The 19,923-nt window shown below is 45.7% G+C and overlaps 1 protein-coding gene across 1 annotated transcript; it reads left to right on the plus strand.

The window, feature by feature from the left end:
• Nucleotides 1-5,107: 5,107 nt before the first annotated feature.
• coq7 (coenzyme Q7 homolog, ubiquinone (yeast)) lies at nt 5,108-17,123 on the plus strand. Its single transcript, XM_060918714.1, has 6 exons — nt 5,108-5,275; nt 5,579-5,757; nt 7,335-7,449; nt 9,262-9,401; nt 9,798-9,866; nt 16,709-17,123. Exons 1-6 carry the CDS (start codon nt 5,194-5,196, stop codon nt 16,784-16,786), a joined length of 663 nt encoding a protein of 220 aa, XP_060774697.1. The 5' UTR covers nt 5,108-5,193; the 3' UTR covers nt 16,787-17,123.
• Nucleotides 17,124-19,923: the final 2,800 nt, after the last annotated feature.

Genomic DNA, 19,923 nt, shown 5'->3' on the forward strand with positions numbered 1-19,923 from the left:
GGAAAATAACCCTAGTGTGCCATACTTAGCCCTGACACATCTCCTCGCCAATGTCATCACAGGCTAGTTCCATGGCCTCAAGAAGATCAAGCCTGATGTAGGGCTGTCGCTCGTAGACCTTCCATCTCCAAGTGAAGAAAAACTCCTCTATTGCATTGAGGAAGGGAGAGTACGGTGGCAAGTATAGGTTAATGAAATTCTGATTCATATTGAACCATTCTCTGATTTGGACAGCGTGGTGAAAACTAACATTGTCCCAAATTAGAACAAATAGGCCACTCAATCATCTCATGTTCCTGCTGTTCATTTGCAGACAACACATCTCTAAGACCACCAAGACAGGTGAGAAGGTGCTGGGTGTTATATGGCCCCAGAGTGGCATGATGGTGAAAAACACCCCGGTTGCTTATACAGTAGCAGCACGCAGTGTTATATTACCACCACGCTGGCCAGGGACTTCAACAATGGCTCGCTGGCCAATTATGTTCCTGCCTCTCCTTCTCTTGGTGAGACTGAAGCCAGCTTCATCAACAAAAATGAATTCATGGGGTCTCTCCATGGCATCCAGTTCAAACATTCTCTGCAATTAGATAGATATAGTTTTGTAAGTGCTTCAAAGAGACAGGCCTATGCTGTGGAGTACAATGTATGCATTCTTCACTAACATACATTGTATATGTAATGTGATGCTATTGAACTTGACAATAATTATGTATACCATAACTAACTGTACACTTACCTGTACATACTGAAATCGCAGCTCCTTCACCCTTTCAGAGTTACGTTCAAAGGGCACTCTGTACACTTGTTTCATTCGTATCCTGTTGCGATGGAGGATACGGTCTATGGTGGAAAGGCTCACACTATTGATTCCCTCAAAGTCTGTGTGGTTTTCAGTAATTTGTTGCTGTATTTCCTGTAGTGTAATGGCATTGTTTTGACGGACAATGTCGACTACAATGGCTTCCTGCTGGGATGTGAACATGGGTGTCCTCCCACCCCCATATGGCAGTCTTGCAATTCTGCCAAAAGAGAATGTGCAAAATATCTCATCTCATCTCATTATCTCTAGCTGCTTTATCCTGTTCTACAGGGTTGCAGGCAAGCTGGAGCCTATCCCAGCTGACTACAGGCGAAAGACGGGGTACACCCTGGACAAGTTGCCAGGTCATCACAGGGCTGACACATAGACACAGACAACCATTCACACCTACGGTCAATTTAGAGTCGCCAGTTAACCTAACCTGCATGTCTTTGGACTGTGGGGGAAACCGGAGCACCCGGAGGAAACCCACGCGGACACGGGGAGAACATGCAAACCCTGCATAGAAAGGCCCTCACCGGCCACGGGGCTCGAACCCGGACCTTCTTGCTGTGAGGCAACAGCGCTAACCACTACTGTAAACTTTCAATGATAAAACAGTACAGTAAAGTAGACTGTACCTGTTCTCATGTCTGAATCTCCAGATTATGGTGGACACAGAGAATCAACTCATGTTTGGCTGGACTCTTTGGCCTGCCTCCCTCATGGTCATGCCATGCACCAGTACATGGTCTATGACGGTAGCCAGAATAATCTCTTCCTCCTCACACTCGTCCTCTGTGTCTCTGATCTATTGTTGTCATGAGCTTGCAGGACCAACCTGCTTGCCCTGTGAACTGGCTTATATTGGTTGTCATGTTGTCATGACATGATGAGAAACAAGTGTGATCAATTTTGAATCGTTGTGTCCAATGGATGACACGTGTTTCATTTGTGTTCATATTTTGCCACTTGGGGCGGCACGGTGGTGTAGTGGTTAGTGCTGTCGCCTCACAGCAAGAAGGTCCGGGTTCAAGCCCCGTGGCCGGCGAGGGCCTTTCTGTGTGGAGTTTGCATGTTGTCCACGTGGGTTTCCTCCGGGTGCTCCGGTTTCCCCCACAGTCCAAAGACATGCAGGTTAGGTTAACTGGTGACTCTAAATTGAGCGTAGGTGTGAATGTGAGTGTGAATGGTTGTCTGTGTCTATGTGTCAGCCCTGTGATGACCTGGCGACTTGTCCAGGGTGTACCCCGCCTTTCGCCCGTAGTCAGCTGGGATAGGCTCCAGCTTGCCTGCGACCCTGTAGAACAGGATAAAGCGGCTACAGATAATGAGATGAGATGAGACAAAACCTGTGGCCCAGTAACCGCGAGATTTTGTTATAGGAGCTCTAACCTTTACACTGCTGCCACCTAGCGGCACTAAAGCTACTGTTACTGGGGAAAAACACACAAAATATATAAACAAAATAAAAAGACAGCATATTACAGTTTTTCACAATTGTTAAAACACATTTTTTGAACCCTCCTGTCCTTTTCTCAGAATTCTAAACACAAAACTTCTCAAACTACATTCACAAAACCTCTGATTCTTTTTGCAAAACCAGACCATCGCCTCAAAATAGTTTTACAGTGGATTTAGCATTTACTCTGCATTCAAACAAACTATAGTAATAGGTACTGTGAAAAAAAATCATCCTGAAATTGACAAATACAAATGAAAGTGTACAGCCTACAATGTACTGTAAAAGGTTAAAAAAAAACCCACGACTTTACACAGTTGATCATTGAGCTTCATCCTGTCTTTGGTCTGGGTCAGGCCACAGCACTTCATCCACATCACACGCTATATTTGCCCTTGCCAGGCAACAGGGGAAAAAAACCCTAGTGTGCCATACTCAGCCCTGACACATCTCCTCGCCAATGTCATCACAGGCTAGTTCCATGGCCTCAAGAAGATCAAGCCTGATGTAGGGCTGTCGCTCGTAGACCTTCCATCTCTAAGTGAAGAAAAACTCCTCTATTGCATTGAGGAAGGGAGAGTACAAGTATAGGTTAATGAAATTCTGATTCATATTGAACCATTCTCTGATTTGGACAGCGTGGTGAAAACTAACATTGTCCCAAATTAGAACAAATAGGCCACTCAATCATCTCATGTTCCTGCTGTTCATTTGCAGACAACACATCTCTAAGACCACCAAGACAGGTGAGAAGGTGCTGGGTGTTATATGGCCCCAGAGTGGCATGATGGTGAAGAACACCCCGGTTGCTTATACAGTAGCAGCACACAGTGTTATATTACCACCACGCTGGCCAGGGACTTCAACAATGGCTCGCTGGCCAATTATGTTCCTGCCTCTCCTTCTCTTGGTGAGATTGAAGCCAGCTTCATCAAGAAAAATGAATTCATGGGGTCTCTCCATGGCATCCAGTTCAAACATTCTCTGCAATTAGATAGATATAGTTTTGTAAGTGCTTCAAAGAGACAGGCCTATGCTGTGGAGTACAATGTATGCATTCTTCACTAACATACATTGTATATGTAATGTGATGCTATTGAACTTGACAATAATTATGTATACCATAACTAACTGTACACTTACCTGTACATACTGAAATCGCAGCTCCTTCACCCTTTCAGAGTTACGTTCAAAGGGCACTCTGTACACTTGTTTCATTCGTATCCTGTTGCGATGGAGGATACGGTCTATGGTGGAAAGGCTCACACTATTGATTCCCTCAAAGTCTGTGTGGTTTTCAGTAATTTGTTGCTGTATTTCCTGTAGTGTAATGGCATTGTTTTGACGGACAATGTCGACTACAATGGCTTCCTGCTGGGATGTGAACATGGGTGTCCTCCCACCCTCGTATCTTGCAATTCTGCAAAAAGAGAATGTGCAAAATATCTCATCTCATCTCATCTCATTATCTCTAGCCGCTTTATCCTGTTCTACAGGGTCACAGGCAAGCTGGAGCCTATCCCAGCTGACTACGGGCGAAAGGCGGGGTACACCCTGGACAAGTTGCCAGGTCATCACAGGGCTGACACATAGACACAGACAACCATTCACACCTACGGTCAATTTAGAGTCGCCAGTTAACCTAACCTGCATGTCTTTGGACTGTGGGGGAATCCGGAGCACCCGGAGGAAACCCACGCAGACACGGGGAGAACATGCAAACCCTGCATAGAAAGGCCCTCACCGGCCACGGGGCTCGAACCCGGACCTTCTTGCTGTGAGGTGACAGCGCTAACCACTACTGTAAACTTTCAATGATAAAACAGTACAGTAAAGTAGACTGTACCTGTTCTCATGTCTGAATCTCCAGATTATGGTGGACACAGAGAATCAACTCATGTTTGGCTGGACTCTTTGGCCTGCCTCCCTCATGGTCATGCCATGCACCAGTACATGGTCTATGACGGTAGCCAGAATAATCTCTTCCTCCTCACACTCGTCCTCTGTATCTCTGATCTATTGTTGTCATGAGCTTGCAGGACCAACCTGCTTGCCCTGTGAACTGGCTTATATTGGTTGTCATGTTGTCATGACATGATGAGAAACAAGTGTGATCAATTTTGAATCGTTGTGTCCAATGGATGACACGTGTTTCATTTGTGTTCCTATTTTGCCACTTGGGGCGGCATGGTGGTGTAGTGATTAGTGCTGTCGCCTCACAGCAAGAAGGTCCGGGTTCGAGCCCCTTGGCCGGCGGCGGCGAGGGCCTTTCTGTGTGGAGTTTGCATGTTGTCCGCGTGGGTTTCCTCCGGGTGCTCCGGTTTCCCCCACAGTCCAAAGACATGCAGGTTAGGTTAACTGGTGACTCTAAATTGAGCGTAGGTGTGAATGTGAGTGTGAATGGTTGTCTGTGTCTATGTGTCAGCCCTGTGATGACCTGGCGACTTGTCCAGGGTGTACCCCGCCTTTCGCCCATAGTCAGCTGGGATAGGCTCCAGCTCGCCTGCGACCCTGTAGAACAGGATAAAGCAGCTAGAGATAATGAGATGAGATGAATTTAGTTTAGGCTATGGTTTTGTCAAAATGATGCTCAATACAGTGAATGAGTTTAGACCACTGAGCAATTGATTCACACAACAGGAATTAGTGTTTGAGCAATTCAGAAAAACTGTAAAATACAAAAACATTTCATATTATACGAAGGTAATCTTAGTGGTTGGAACGTTTCCTAAGTTGTAGTAAAGTTAGATAAAGTGTAATTAAAAAAAAAAAAAAACCTAACCTGAGCAGCGGTGGAAGAATAAAAAAGCGCCCGTTTTCAGGATGACGCGCAGTGATTGCGTCATCTCAAAAGCGACAAAATACTACATGTACAACCATTGCTTAACGGAGCATAGTTTATTTTAGTTTTTGTTTTCCCTTAGTAGTTATGCATAGATCTACAAACTGCGTTTTAGGGCGTGTTTTTAATCCGTTAAATGTAGGAAATATTCCTGCTGTCATTAACCGAGGTAACTGTGTAGATTAATTAGTACTAACTAATGTGCTAAATAAATAAAACAAACAGCATCAGGTTAATTGTCTAGTTAAAGAGCATTTTTCTTCCTCAGCTCAGACTCTGAATATATTTAACGTCCTCACAGATTGCAGTATACTCTCTGTTGTTTATATGTTTGCCATATGATTGACTTGACCTCTGCAGAAACATGGCACCAGTGTCCAGGTTACTTTCTGAGTGCATTATATGATCCAGCATAACTGCTGTGTGTAATGTTGTAGTGTGTTCTCTTGGCTCATGGTGTGTTTTGTTCCAGTGAATAGCTCCCTATTGTGCAGAAAGTACAGTACTCTTCCTCCTCCTCGGGACAAGGAGGAGAAAGCCCTGCTGGACAGCATGCTCCGGGTGGACCATGCTGGAGAATACGGGGCCAATCGTATCTACGCTGGACAGATGGCTGTTTTGGGAAGAACTCAGACAGGCCCACTTATCCAGGTACTAAAGGTTCTTCAGGGCTTTCCACTAAGGCTCATACTAGCCAGCCATGACAAATAAGTAGCCAGCCGGGGGGGAGTAAACACAAAATAAACTCCTGTGCACGCAGTTCCCAGGATTAAATGTATTTTCCACAGACCATTTATTTATTCACTTTACTCAAATACAAAGTAAAATGGCAGTAAATCATCTTTCTTTTCTTGCGTATTGCATCATGAGGCGTTCCTGGCTTGTAAATCTCTTATTTTCGGTGCATGACACATTCACGCAGCTGAGCATGCTACGAATTAACAACGACAACGGTCTGCAGTGGGGCTACACAATTACACACTCAGCAAACATTTCTCCATTTGTGTGTGAAAATACACTCCAACCACTCAGTTTGGGTTCATTTACAACCAACGGTGTCTTTTGATGCCAGCACGTAATTGAACGAGAGAAGACTGGTTTACCGGAGACAAAATAAGCGTTATCTCTGCTTCTGTTCCCTCCGACACACTACTGCCTCCGCCGAGTGCTCACGCACACACACCGCATGTCGGGGCCGTGGATGAGTTACTCTCCCTTGATCAACGAAGTCTGCGGGGAATTTGTGGTTATTATCGGTACAAACAGCGCGAATCACAACTTAAATGAGTGCGGTTCAGTTTGACATTATTGTCAGTCCGTTAGATAAACATTTAATTTGATTAAAATCGAAAATTAATATTTAGAGCCTGTAGGCTACAAAAATAATAGTCATTAAAGTAGCCGGCTGGACTTAATTGTGTAGTAGGTTGTATGGCCGGCAGCCGGCGCTTGTGGAAAGCCCTGGTTCTTGCGCCGGAGAACGCGGAGTACTTTTTGTGGCTGTGAAGGGCGAGAAAGGATAGGAAGCCAGTTTCTCTCTTTTCCTGAGACATTGTTGATAACAGGACGGGTTTACTCAAGAGCAATGATGTGACCTTTTCTTGAACTTCTAAGGCACAAGATGTAACTCTGTTCAGCGTGATCCAGCATGTCGAAGCGTAGGAACCGACATGGTGCAAAGTAAGGGCATGGAGATGTTCAAATCCCAAAGCCCCTATCGTTGTCCTGTCCTGTTATTAATGGTACTATTAATAGTTGATTCAAACATATAACCTCCACCATGCGTTGAAGGCGAAAACTCCAAACCAGCATTTGTGTTTAATGTTGGGCGGCACGGTGGTGTAGTGGTTAGCGCTGTCGCCTCACAGCAAGAAGGTCTGGGTTCGAGCCCCGTGGCCGGCGAGGGCCTTTCTGTGCGGAGTTTGCATGTTCTTCCCGTGTCCGTGTGGGTTTCCTCCGGGTGCTCCGGTTTCCCCCACAGTCCAAAGACATGCAGGTTAGGTTAACTGGTGACTCTAAATTGACCGTAGGTGTGAATGTGAGTGTGAATGGTTGTCTGTGTCTATGTGTCAGCCCTGTGATGACCTGGCGACTTGTCCAGGGTGTACCCCGCCTTTCGCCCGTAGTCAGCTGGGATAGGATCCAGCTTGCCTGCGACCCTGTAGAACAGGATAAAGCGGCTAGAGATGATGAGATGAGATGTTTAAATACTGAATTGTCATTTGTAGCACATGTGGGACCAAGAAAAGACGCATTTGCAGAAGCTTAATGAGATCTTGGGGGAGAACCGGGTGCGTCCGACGCTCATGCTGCCTTTATGGAACGTTGCAGGATTTTTACTCGGTAGGTTTGATTCTAACTCTTTAACGATTATGCAGTTTGATTAACTTAAAGTGCAGTCTGTAAAAAATTGGACAGTGAACTTGTGTGTGTGTGTGTGTGTGTGTGTTTGTGGTGTTTTGACTAAATAAAGTAATCATGACTTATCAGAGGATATTAATGTACCCAGCTTAATATGACAGACTTCATGCCTCAACATGATTCGATTCAGTTTTAGAAATCCAGGTATAAATTGACTCTTTTTGTGTATTTTTAGATTTTATTTCTGTAGTCTTTATTTCCAGTATAACCACGTGCTGCTTTCGAAACGTTATCCAACCGTCCGTTCATCATGACCATTGTTTAATGACTAGTTACAGCTGCTGTAACGTAAGTGAGAACAGGAAGTACTTTTTAATGATATAGACCCCTTTCACATGACGTCACCGCGCCGCGAGATTTTGTTAGGCGCCATATTGGAAGATCAAGTACATGCACTCACAATATAAAACAAAGTACGAGCGAGAGTAAAGTGACACGATGGATGATAATTCTGGTTATGTGAGTACATTACCAGCTGCAGAAAGGGCACGGTATGTGGAGAAACTGGCTGTGATCGATGGGTTTGACCCATATGATAAGACTCGGGGCAAGGGAGAATGGAAACATAACGAGGACCTGACACCAATTCTGCCATCTGTTTGCTACCCAGACATTGTAAACTATTTGTTGTTTACACCCAGTGCCTACACTCAGTGTTCGAACTATGCCGATATTTTCGGGGGGTCCCTTTTTTTCCCTTGTGTGTGTGTGTGTGTGTGTGTGTGTGTGTGTGCTTGCGCTTGTCTCGGAGCGCGGATCTCCAAACACATGAGAAGCCTATCTTGTGCACATATCACGCGGACTCCACACCTCCACACACGCATCGCGTCTGAAGTCATAACTCATCAGGGGAAATCGTGTCCACATTGGCATGTTCAAAAAACAACCTTGCGTCAACAATGATACCACACGCAAGGAAAAAAAAAAAAAACCAGTCCGGGTACTCAACAACCAACCTGGCAGCAGCGAGCAAGCCCCAAACCATCCTAAATTATTATTATTATTAAATTGTAGAAGTCTGAGAGGCTTGCTCCTCATACAGTTATCAACTTGGGGCCAATTTAGCATGTTTTAAATCTGAATTTCTTGCGTCTGCTTACCTCAAAGTGTCCGTAGATCATGCACAGACTTATCCATTACTGTATATCCACAGTTTTTTGCCAAGCCTCACACAGGTTTCTTTCAAGTCTACTGTTGGGCCAATAAATCATAAATAAAACAGCTCAGATTTGTTTGTTTAAGTCGTTTGCCACTCCACTTTATTCTCGTGGGTTCACATACCGCTGCCGTTATTATCCCCTTATCACGAGTTTGTTGGTCTTCCAAAATGGCGCAGGGTCTGTTTACTTCCGGTTTCGGGTGACGTCAGTGAAAGGGGTCTATTGCACAATAGCTATAAATGTTAAAAAAAAAAAAAAAAAAGTCTGATGTGTTTGTAATATCATTAACAAAAAAAAATGTATTTGCTGGCAAGAGGAATAAAACAGTAACTCTTGATTTATCACACCATCCAGTCGTTAATTATTTACCGAGAACAGCATGACCCCGAATGTTTTATTCTTTAGAGTGTGTAGCTGTAGATTTGCCTCCTGATGATGAGCAAAATCAGCAAATTAAATGCTACATAATAGAGAGAGAAATATTACTAATGGAATATACAAAATTATAACAGTATCTTGTGCGGTGTGTGCACTGTTCAGATTAAAGTGAGGTGTGTGTGTGTGTTGGTTGAAGGAGCCTCGACAGCACTTCTGGGAAAAGAGGGTGCGATGGCCTGCACCGTCGCAGTGGAAGAGAGCATCTCTGAACACTACAACAACCAAATCCGAACACTAATGGAGGTAGATCCTGAGCGATATGAGGAGTTATTACAGGTAGGAGACACACCTCTAAAGCTGACTTTACATTCTACGGACATGTTAATAAACAGAGAAATATCCGTCTTCCATCAGGACTGTTTGTATTTATAACGAGCCTGTTTCCTCATCACGCTGATTGATGACGTAAACAGTCGTGACCTTGTTTGTTTTCTTTAATCAGAGGTCTATTATTAGACGAGAGGAGCGCGATCGTATCATCTGACACGGAGAACACGCTATGTTATGTTGTGTTGTCACACAGTCTGGTGTAGAGTTTTATTAGGATCTCGGAGAGCGTGACGAATAATGATATTAAAAGACTAAAGCAGAAATTGCAGAGTGTAAAACAGGCATTAGGTATCGCACACATTTTAATGAACATTATCTCTGATCTGTTTTTACCTCCGTTAGCTTATTAAAGAGTTTCGTGACGATGAGCTGGAGCACCACGACACCGGGCTGGAACACGACGCCGAATTGGTGAGTCACGGTACATGAAGCATACCTCCAGTGTCGCTTCTCAATCCCCGTTTCACTTTAAAACGACTCGATAATACAATTTATTTGCATTTATTATGAACAAAAGTCCCTCGGCGTCTGCTTATTTTAAGAATGGCTTAAAAACCATGGAACAAATTAAAGGTCATTAAAAAAATTTCCCGACACCCAATTAATTTTGTCTAGTGGACCGAAAGCTACTGAATTTGAATCACAGACTTTCAATTTTATTAGTTTTTTTTTAATTTAATAGAACAATTAATGAATTTATCTCCACATGGCCCTAAATTCTCCGCTATTTTTTTTCCTGCTTCACCATGACCCGATCATGCATCACATCACGTGGTGGGCTTTCCCGTTCGCGCAAGGCATTGTGTGATACAAATTTGAAACAGGAGAGAAAAATGGAGGGCGTGAGTGTGCGAATGAAATGTGAAAGACCGACTACAGTAACGGAAAGAAAGCGAGAAGAAAAGATGTTATGTTCTATACGAAGGAAAGGAAACGCAGGACCAAACTAATAAATATCGGCGCTCAGCGAGCACCTCGGTGTGATCAGCTGTTCGTTTAGCGACAGAATGATGGAACTGTCAGTGCACGCTCAAAGGGAAACCTGCGCACGCACACACAGACTTCCTCTGTCTGCTTGACTGCGCAAAGCGAGCGATTTCACGCACATTATTTGCTTTAATCCCCTCAAATTAAATAACTTCCTAGCTACAGAATGGCCTGATTTTCTGGAATAGCTCACAAAATTAAACATGCATCACAATGACCACATTTCAGAGGACACTAAATTTCACCAATTTTCATGAAATCGAAAGGCCGTCTAGCTTTAATATATAGAGGATGTTGCAGAGTTGTGCAAAGATATAAAGTTTATCTTCGAGTTGTTAATGTATATATTCATAAATGAGTGAAAATATTTTCTACACAAGAAGATAAATTTCATATCTTTGCATCACCATGTAATGTTCTTTATATTCTATGGACACATCCACAAAAAAACAAAAACGCAAGTTAATGAAAAGAATTTTAATTTTTAACTGTGTCATTTTGACGTGTGGGAAAACACCCGGAGTGACGTCATCAGCGTGAAATATCGGGAATTATTATACATGCAGGACACTTTTTCGATGGAATAAAAACACGTGTTCTATTCCCTTCTAGCGGGTTTCATTCACTTGGTTTGATAGCATGCAATATTGTTAGCATATCGCTTATCCTACGTGTATTACGTCACTCTACCCAATGGAGAATGAGCGTTGAATATGGTTTACGATATTGCATGGTTGTCAAGACAACATGACATCACATGTCAGAGACATAAAACTTCCGCGCTAGCGAGCAACTGGGACAGTTTGTAAACAAACATGGCCACCAGGTTTGCTTCGTTTAAAAAAAAAAAAAAACGGAAGATTTTGAGAAAATTTTGAAAGAGAAAGACGCTGTGGCAGCGGGGGCGTGGCCAAGCAGCAGTCTGTGAATGGAGGGTGGGGTCGGGGAAGGTAAGTGGCTAAGTCATTACACCTGGTGTCAATTAGTGTGTGTGTGTGTGTGTGTGTGTGTGTGTGTTCGTTCGTTTGGTGCAGGGATGGAATATAAAAGGAGGGGGAGAGCAGAGAAGAACGACCCCAACCAGAACACGTGTGTGTTGTGTGTGTGATGGTGTGAGAGAAGCTGAAAAGCTGATGATAAAAAGTAAAATAAAGTGCCTGTGTGAACGCCAGCTCTTGCCTGCCGTGCTTCTGTGCTTCACCCACATCAGGGATTACTACAGTGGTGCCGAAACCCGGGAGCGCAGAAGGGAACCACCCCATGGAGTCCTCCCCGTTCGAAGAGCTCATCCTTGCCCTCGCTACCGCCCCGCAGAACCAGCATCAAGCGCTGATCACCCTCTGGAAGGAGCAGCAGCAGCACTTTGAAGCCTTGATGCTGGCCCAGCAGGAAGATTGCCAGGCGTTCTGGCACCTGCTCATGTCAGCAGGGCCGTCGGCCACTGCTGCCGCCACCCTCACAAAGATGGGACTGCAGGACGATCCGGAAGCGTTCCTCGCTCTCTTTGAGCAAGCAGCCGAGGCGTGGGGGTGGCCACAGGAGCAGCGTGTGGCGCGCCTCCTCCCGCTCCTGACTGGCGAGGCACAGCTCGCAGCACAGCAGCTCCCTGCTGACAGCCGGCTGGTCTTTGCTGACCTAAAGAAAGCCATTCTGCAGCGGCTCGGCCGCTCCCCGGAGCAACATCGTCAGCGCTTCCGGACGCTGGCACTGGAGGAGGTCGGCCGGCCGTTTGCATTCAGCCAGCAACTCTGGGACGCCTGCTGGCGGTGGCTGAGGGCGGAAGACCGCGACGCAGACAAGATCATCGATCTGGTGGCACTGGAGCAGTTTATCTCTCAACTTCCGGAAGGAATGGCGGAATGGGTCCAGTGTCACCGCCCGGTGTCACTGGAACGAGCCATCGAGCTGGCGATGAACCATCTGGAGGCGGCACCAACGGCAGGCAGAAAAGACGTCTCCCCTCGCTTCTCTTTTCCCTCTCTCTCTCTCCTGTCTCTTGTCCCCCTCTCCTCCCCGTTCCCCTGCCACGAAGGCGGCGGCTGGCTCCTCCCCAGCCGGCCCGTCGCACCCGTGGTGTCCTCCCATCTCCCTCTTCTGTGTCTGTGTTGTCTCCCCCCTCAGGTGAGTGACACCCATAACACCAGTGCAGAGGGAAAGCCTGGGCCGATGTGCTGGCACGGTGGGGAATCGGAGCATCTCCAGAATCAGAGCTCCGCAAGGGAGGTGGGTGCTGTCATCCGGATCCCCAACGCGCCAGAAACCGCCCCGATCAGGCTGTAACGTATCGCATACTGGTGAGTATTCAAGGGGATACATGTCACGCTTTGGTGGATTCCGGTTGTAATCAGACCTCAATTCACCAACGCCTGGTGCAAGGTGAGGCATTGGAGGGAGCACAAGTGGTGAAGGTGTTGTGTGCACAGGGATGTTCACCATTACCCGCTGGTGTCTGTCCATATTCTATTCTGGGGCCAAACACATAGAATAAAGGTGGCGGTTAGTCCTCGTCTTACTCACTCGTTGATTTTGGGTACTGATTGGCCGGGATTTAAAGAACTAATGGAGTATTTAACACGTAGTGGGTCCTGCCCTAGTAGGTCACGGGAAGATCCCGGTGTGGCATTGGCTGGAGAAGCTGTCACAGAGCCGTCTACGTCAACACCGCGTCAGAGTGAGGAGCATCCCGCTCCTCCTCCCTCTCTCGGGGATTCCCTTGGGGATTTCCCGTTAGAGCAGTCACGAGACGAGACTCTGCGGCATGCGTTTGACCAAGTGAGAGTAATCGATGGTCAAACTCTTCAGCCAAGCACAGCACCAACCTTCCCCTATTTTGCCATTATTAAAGACAGATTGTACCGAGTGATGCAAGACACTCAAACTAAGGAATGAATAACCCAGTTGTTAATCCCAAAGAGCCGTAGGGAACTCGTGTTCCATGCGGCTCACTTTAATCCCATGGCTGGACACTTGGGGCAAGACAAAACACTAGCCCGAATAATGGCCCGGTTCTATTGGCCAGAGATTTGCAGGGATGTCCGTCGGTGGTGTGCGGCGTGCCGTGAATGCCAATTAGTAAATCCTGCAGCCATTCCAAAAGTGCCGTTGCACCCTCTTCCTCTAATCGAGACCCTGTTTGAGTGAATTGGGATGGATCTCATCCGGGCCATTAGATCGGTCAGCACGGGGATATCGCTTTATTTTAGTTCTAGTGGACTATGCAACGCGATATCCGGAAGCAGTGCCTCTCCGCAATATCTCAGCACGCAGTATTGCGGAAATGCTCTTCTGCTTTATCTCCCGGGTCGGGATTCCAAAAGAAATCCTGACAGGCCAAGGCACCTCGTTTATGTCACGCACACTGCGCGAGCTGTATGGGTTACTGGGGATTAAGTCTATCCGCACCAGTGTCTATCACCCACAAACGGATGGATTAGTAGAACGATTCAACCAGACACTCAAAAACATAATCTGGAAATTCATTAGTGAAGATGCGCGTAATTGGGATAAGTGGCTCGAACCCCTGTTGTTCGCAGTACGAGAGGTCCCGCAAGCCTCCACAGGGTTTTCTCCTTTTGAATTATTATATGGGCGTAAGCCGCATGGCATTCTGGATGTGCTGCGGGAAAATTGGGAGGAGGGACCTTCACCGAGTAAAAATGAAATCCAGTACGTTCTTGACCTGCGCGCAAAACCCTCACGCACCTAACCCAGGAGAATTTGCGGCAGGCACAAGAACGTCAAAGCCGGCTGTATGACAGGGGCACGCGCCTTAGAGAGTTCACGCCGGGAGACAAAGTACTCATATTATTGCCCACATTGAGTTCTAAATTAGTCGCCAAGTGGCAAGGGCCCTTCAAGGTCATACGGCGAGTCGGGGATGTCGACTATGAGGTGAAGCGAACGGATAGGGGTGGGGCACTGCAAGTCTACCACCTCAACCTTTTAAAATGCTGGAATGAGGGGGTCCCCATGGCGTTGGCGTCGGTAGTCCCAGAGAAGGCAGAGCTGGAGCCGGAGGTAAAAAAGATAACATCTTGGACCACTCCGGTCCCTTGTGGAGACCACCTCTCGCCAACCCAACTCACGGAGGTAGCCAAGGTGCAGAAGGAATTTTCCGACAAGTTCCCCTTGACTCCTCTATCCTGAGAGAAAACAGCCTTTTCCACACCGTTTGGTTTACACTAATTTGTCATGCTCCCTTTTGGGTTGTTTGGGGCGCCGGCTATGTTCCAGCAGCTTATGGACAGGGTCCTCCGCCCTCATGCTGCCTACGCGGCCGCCTATCTAGATGACATAATAATCTACAGTCATGATTGGCCGCGGCACTTGGACCACCTGAGGGTCGTTCTAAAGTCGCTGAGGCGGGCGGGCCTCATGGCTAACCTGAAAAAGTGTCCGATTGGGCGGGTGGAAGTACGGTATCTGGGGTTCCACTTGGGTCATGGGCAGGTGCGTCCCCAAATTAACAAGACTGTAGCGATTGTGGCCTGCCCGAGGCCCAAGACCAAAAAGGAGGTGAGGCGGTTCTTGGGGCTGGCTGGCTATTATCGTAGGTTCCTACCTAACTATGCGGACGTCACCAGCCCGCTAACCGACCTCACTAAAAAGGGGGCTCTAGATCCGGTCCAGTGGACGGAGCAGTACCAACAGGCCTTCTCTGAGGTAAAAGCTGTACTGTGTGGGGGGGCCACTTTTACATTCCCCTGACTTCTCTCTCCCCTTTATTGTGCAGACTGATGCATCGGACAGGGCGCTGGGGGCCCCTCGCCCGGTGCTGTATATCAGCCGAAAGCTATCGATGCATGAAAGCAAGTACAGCACAATTGAAAAGGAGTGTCTTGCCATCAAGTAGGCGGTCCTCACCCTCCGATACTACCTCCTGGGGCACCCTTTCACTCTCTGTTCGGACCACACGCCCCTCCAGTGGCTCCACCGCATGAAGGATGCCAATGTGCGGATCACCCATTGGTATCTCGCTCTCCAGCCATTTAAGTTCGAGGTGATCCGCAGGCCGGGGGCACAGATGGTGGTGGCGGACTTCCTGTCCCGTCGGGGGGGGAGTCAGCTTCAGGCCGGACGGCTCCCCGGCCTGAGTCGGGTGGTGGGGGTATGTGGCAGCGGGGGCGTGGCCAAGCAGCAGTCTGTGAATGGAGGTCGGGGAAGGTAAGTGGCTAAGTCATTACACCTGGTGTCAATTAGTGTGTGTGTGTGTGTGTGTGTTTGGTCTAGGGATGGAGTATACAAGGAGGGGGAGAGCAGAGAAGAGCGACCCCGACCAGAACACGTGTGTGTTGCGTGTGTGACGGTGTGAGTGAGAGAAGCTGAAAAGCTGATGATAAGTAAAATAGTGTCTGTGTGAACGCCAACTCTCGCCTGCCGTGCTTCTGTGCTCCACCTACATCAGGGATTACTACAGACGCATTGCACACCTGAAAGGAATGTGTATTAATAATGATGGCTGGGTTTTTTTTTCATGGTATATCATATATATTCCATTTAGCGACTTGTCTTCGACTTGTTCAGTATCATGCTAGCTGAATGGAATATTTCTGATACACCATGAAAAAAAGCCAACCAATATTATTTAAATGGCAATCAGATCTGTGATGTATTTTGTATGAAAAATGCGAGTTTTTCAACACAAGAAGATAAACTTCATCACGTTCTTCAAGCCAACATGTGATTTTTCTTTTTATTATACCGACACACTCTCAAACGAAAAGTCCCCAAATTTATCAAAACAATTCATTGAATTCTTCACGAGTGATAGAGATTTATGTCGCGGTTTTGGTTCTCCACGTCCCGGATGGAGCTCAGATGAAGTGGCGAGTGGCGCATTTCTCAGTAAAATACTCGTGCTCATATATCGAATCGCTTTCCTTTCTGTGATCCAGTAAAATCACTGAAGTCTTAATGAATCCTGAATACTTTAAAAATAAACCTTTTCAAACTGGTCTAGAGGTGTTTTGAAAGATGGCTATAGGGTGATTTATAAACAGCTCAAATACAAAATTGGTTCTGTAAAATAAAGTATAACACACAGTGTGACACTGTACAATTATGTGCAGTTTGCGTCTTCATGTTTGTTCAACGGGTCGGATATTCAAATGACCACGCACATTCGTCCTCCAGACTGGTATTGAGAAGTACTGGGGATGATGAGATGTTAACTGGAGTAGGATGTCTGATATAATGCCCTTATACTTGACTATGTATAATCAGCTTGTTTGTTCTTGTTGGCTTTGGTGTGTGTGTTTTTCCTCCAGGTACCTGGATATTTGGTTTTGAAGACTCTAATCCAGGCCGGCTGTAAAGCTGCAATTTACATCTCACAGCGGATTTAAAAAGAAATCCTTTGTTGTACTGTGTGTCGTTGTGTTTTCTTTCTTTCTCTCTTTTTAAACCAGTCCAATGTTGAGTATGACATGAACGAGTGCAACGCTAAGTGACGGGACTCAGATCCTGCACAGGAACGTAAAGGACGCCTCTGATATTTGGGATAACTCAGGCAATCAGCTGATACTCAGAGCTTTGTTATGGGTATGGGGTACAGGACTGGTTCTATTTAAAATGAAGTTGCATTTATTTGCCCAGTGATGAGTCATTTTCATCTGCACAGGAAGAATAGATTTTTTTTTCTAAGGATGTTTCATTACCCTTCTAATAAAATATTATCGTATATGCCTTTTGTTTTGGTTTTTATTTTTATATACAGTACCTTGCAAAAGTATTCATCCCCTTGGTGTTTGTCCTGTTTTGTCGCATTACAAGCTGCAATTAAAATGGATTTTTGGATTTTTTTTTTTTTTTAATTGGACACAAACACTAAGATGGAAAAAACAGAAATCTGGAGTGTGCATAGGTATTCACCCTCTTTCGTATGAAACCCCTAAATAAGAGCTGCTCCAACCAATTAGTTGATTTAAGATCCACCTGTGTGCAATCATTGTCACATGATGTCTGTATAAATCACCCTGTTCTGGAAGGACCCTGACTCTACAACACAACTAAGCAAGCAACATGAGAACCAAGGAGCCTCCAAACAGGTCAGAGACAAAGGAGAAGTATAGATCAGGATTGGGTCATAAAAAATATCCCAAACTTTGAATATCCCATGGAGCTCCATTAAATCCATTATAGCAAAATGGAAAGAATATGGCACCACTACAAACCTGACAAGAGAAGGCCCCGCCCATCAAAACTCACAGACCGGGCAAGGAGGGCATTAATCAGAGATGCAACAAAGACACCAAAGATAACGCTGAAGGAGCTGCAAAGATCCACAGCAGACATGGGAGAACCTGTCCATAGGACCACTTTAAACCATACACTCCACAGAGTGGGCAGGGCTTTATGGAAGAGTGGCCAGAAAAAAGCCATTGCTTTTAAAAAAAAAATCACATTTGGAGTTTGCCCAACAGCATGTGGCAGACTCCCCAAACACATGGAAGAAGATTCTCTGGTCAGATGAGACTAAAATCGATCTTTTTGGCCATCATGGGAAATGCCATGTGTGGCGCAAATCCAACACCTTGACAACACCATTCCTACAGTGAAGCATAGTGATGGCAGCATCATGCTGTGGGGATATTTTTCATCTGCAGGGACAGGAAAGCTGGTCAGGACTGAAGGAAAGATGGATGGCACTAAATACAGGGCAATTCTGGAGGAAAACCTGTTTGGGTCAGCCAAAGGTTTGAGACTGGGACGAAGGTTCACGTTCCAGCAGGACAATGACCCTAAACATACTGCTAAAGCTACACTGGAGTGGTTTAAAGGGAAACATTTAAATGTCTTGGAATGACCTAGTCAAAGCCCAGACCGCAATCCAATTGAGACTCTGTGGCATAACTTGAAGGTTGCTGTACACCAACACAACCCATCTAACTTGAAGGAGTTGGAGCAGTTTTGCCTTGAGGAATGGGCAAAAATCTCACTGGTTAGATGTGCTAAGCTAATGGAGCCATACCCCAAGGGAATTGCAGCTGTAATTGCAGCAAAAGGTGGCTCTACAAAGTATTGACTTTAGGAGTGAATACCTGTGCACACTGATTTCTGTTTTTTCATCTTAATTATTTTTTGTGTCACAACTAAAAAAAAAAAACAATTTGCACCTTTAAAGTGGTCGGCATGTTGTGTAAATCAAATGGTGCTAACCCCCCAAAAGTCCATTTTAATTCCAGCCTGTAATGCGACAAAACAGGACAAACACCAAGGGGGATGAATACTTTTGCAAGACACTGTATTTATTTCTGCCTGAGAGCATGCTGAACACTTGAACACTGAAATATAAAAATAGTGTATAACTTCTACCACTATGCAGCAATGGTTACCGGAATATACATGAAGACCAAAAGTATGTGGACACCCGGTCATCACACAGTTATGTCGAATGTCTTTGTATACTGTAGCATTACAATTTCCCTTCACTGGAACTAAGAAACCCAAACCTGTTCCAGCATGACAATGCTCCTGTGCACAAAGCACAGAGCTACATGAAGACGTGGTGTGTTGAGGTTGGAGTAGAACTCAAGTGTCCTGTACAGAGCCCTGATTGAACTCAACCCCACTGAACACCTTCTGAGATGAACTGGAACACCGACTGCACCCCAGACCTCCTCACATCACCGTCTGATCTCACTCACGCTCTTGTCACTGATTAAACACAAGTACTCACAGCCATGCCCCAAAGCCTTCTCGGAAGTATGGGGTGCCAAGTGTCACCGGGCCCATTTCGTCCATCACAAAATGCATTTCGTCGGACGAAATGCATTTCGTCCCATGAAATGGATTTCGTGATGGACGAAAAGCATTTCGTCCATCACAGAATGCATTTCGTCCCACGAAATGCATTGTCATCACAAAATGCATTTCATCCCAAGAAATGCATTTCGTCACACGGAATGCATTTCGTCACACGAAATGCATTTCATCCATCACAGAATGCATTTCGTCATCACGAAATGCATTTCGTCCATCACGAAATGCATTTCGTCCGATGAAATGCATTTTGTGATGACGAAATGCATTCTGTGATGGACGAAATGCATTCTGTGATGGACGAAATGCATTTCGTGGGACGAAATGCATTTCTTGGGACGAAATGCATTTCGTGGGACGAAATGCATTTCGTCCACGAAATGGGCCCGGTGACACTTGGCACCCCATACGGAAGAAGAGTAGTGGAGGTTATTACAACAGAAGAGGGGGACTGTATTGTGAATGCAGGGGCGCAGATAGGATTTTTGAACTGGGGGGGACTGAGCTGTCAGCAAATGATTCCATTTTGTGTATATATATATATATATACACACTACCGTTCAAAAGTTTGGGGTCACTTTGAAATGTCCTTATTTTTGAAAGAAAAGCACTGTTCTTTTCAATGAAGATCACTTTAAACTAATCAGAAATCCACTCTATACATTGCTAATGTGGTAAATGACTATTCTAGCTGCAAATGTCTGGTTTTTGGTGCAATATC

Source organism: Neoarius graeffei, chromosome 4, assembly GCF_027579695.1.
Source record: "Neoarius graeffei isolate fNeoGra1 chromosome 4, fNeoGra1.pri, whole genome shotgun sequence".
Classification (NCBI taxonomy): Eukaryota; Metazoa; Chordata; class Actinopteri; order Siluriformes; family Ariidae; genus Neoarius; species Neoarius graeffei.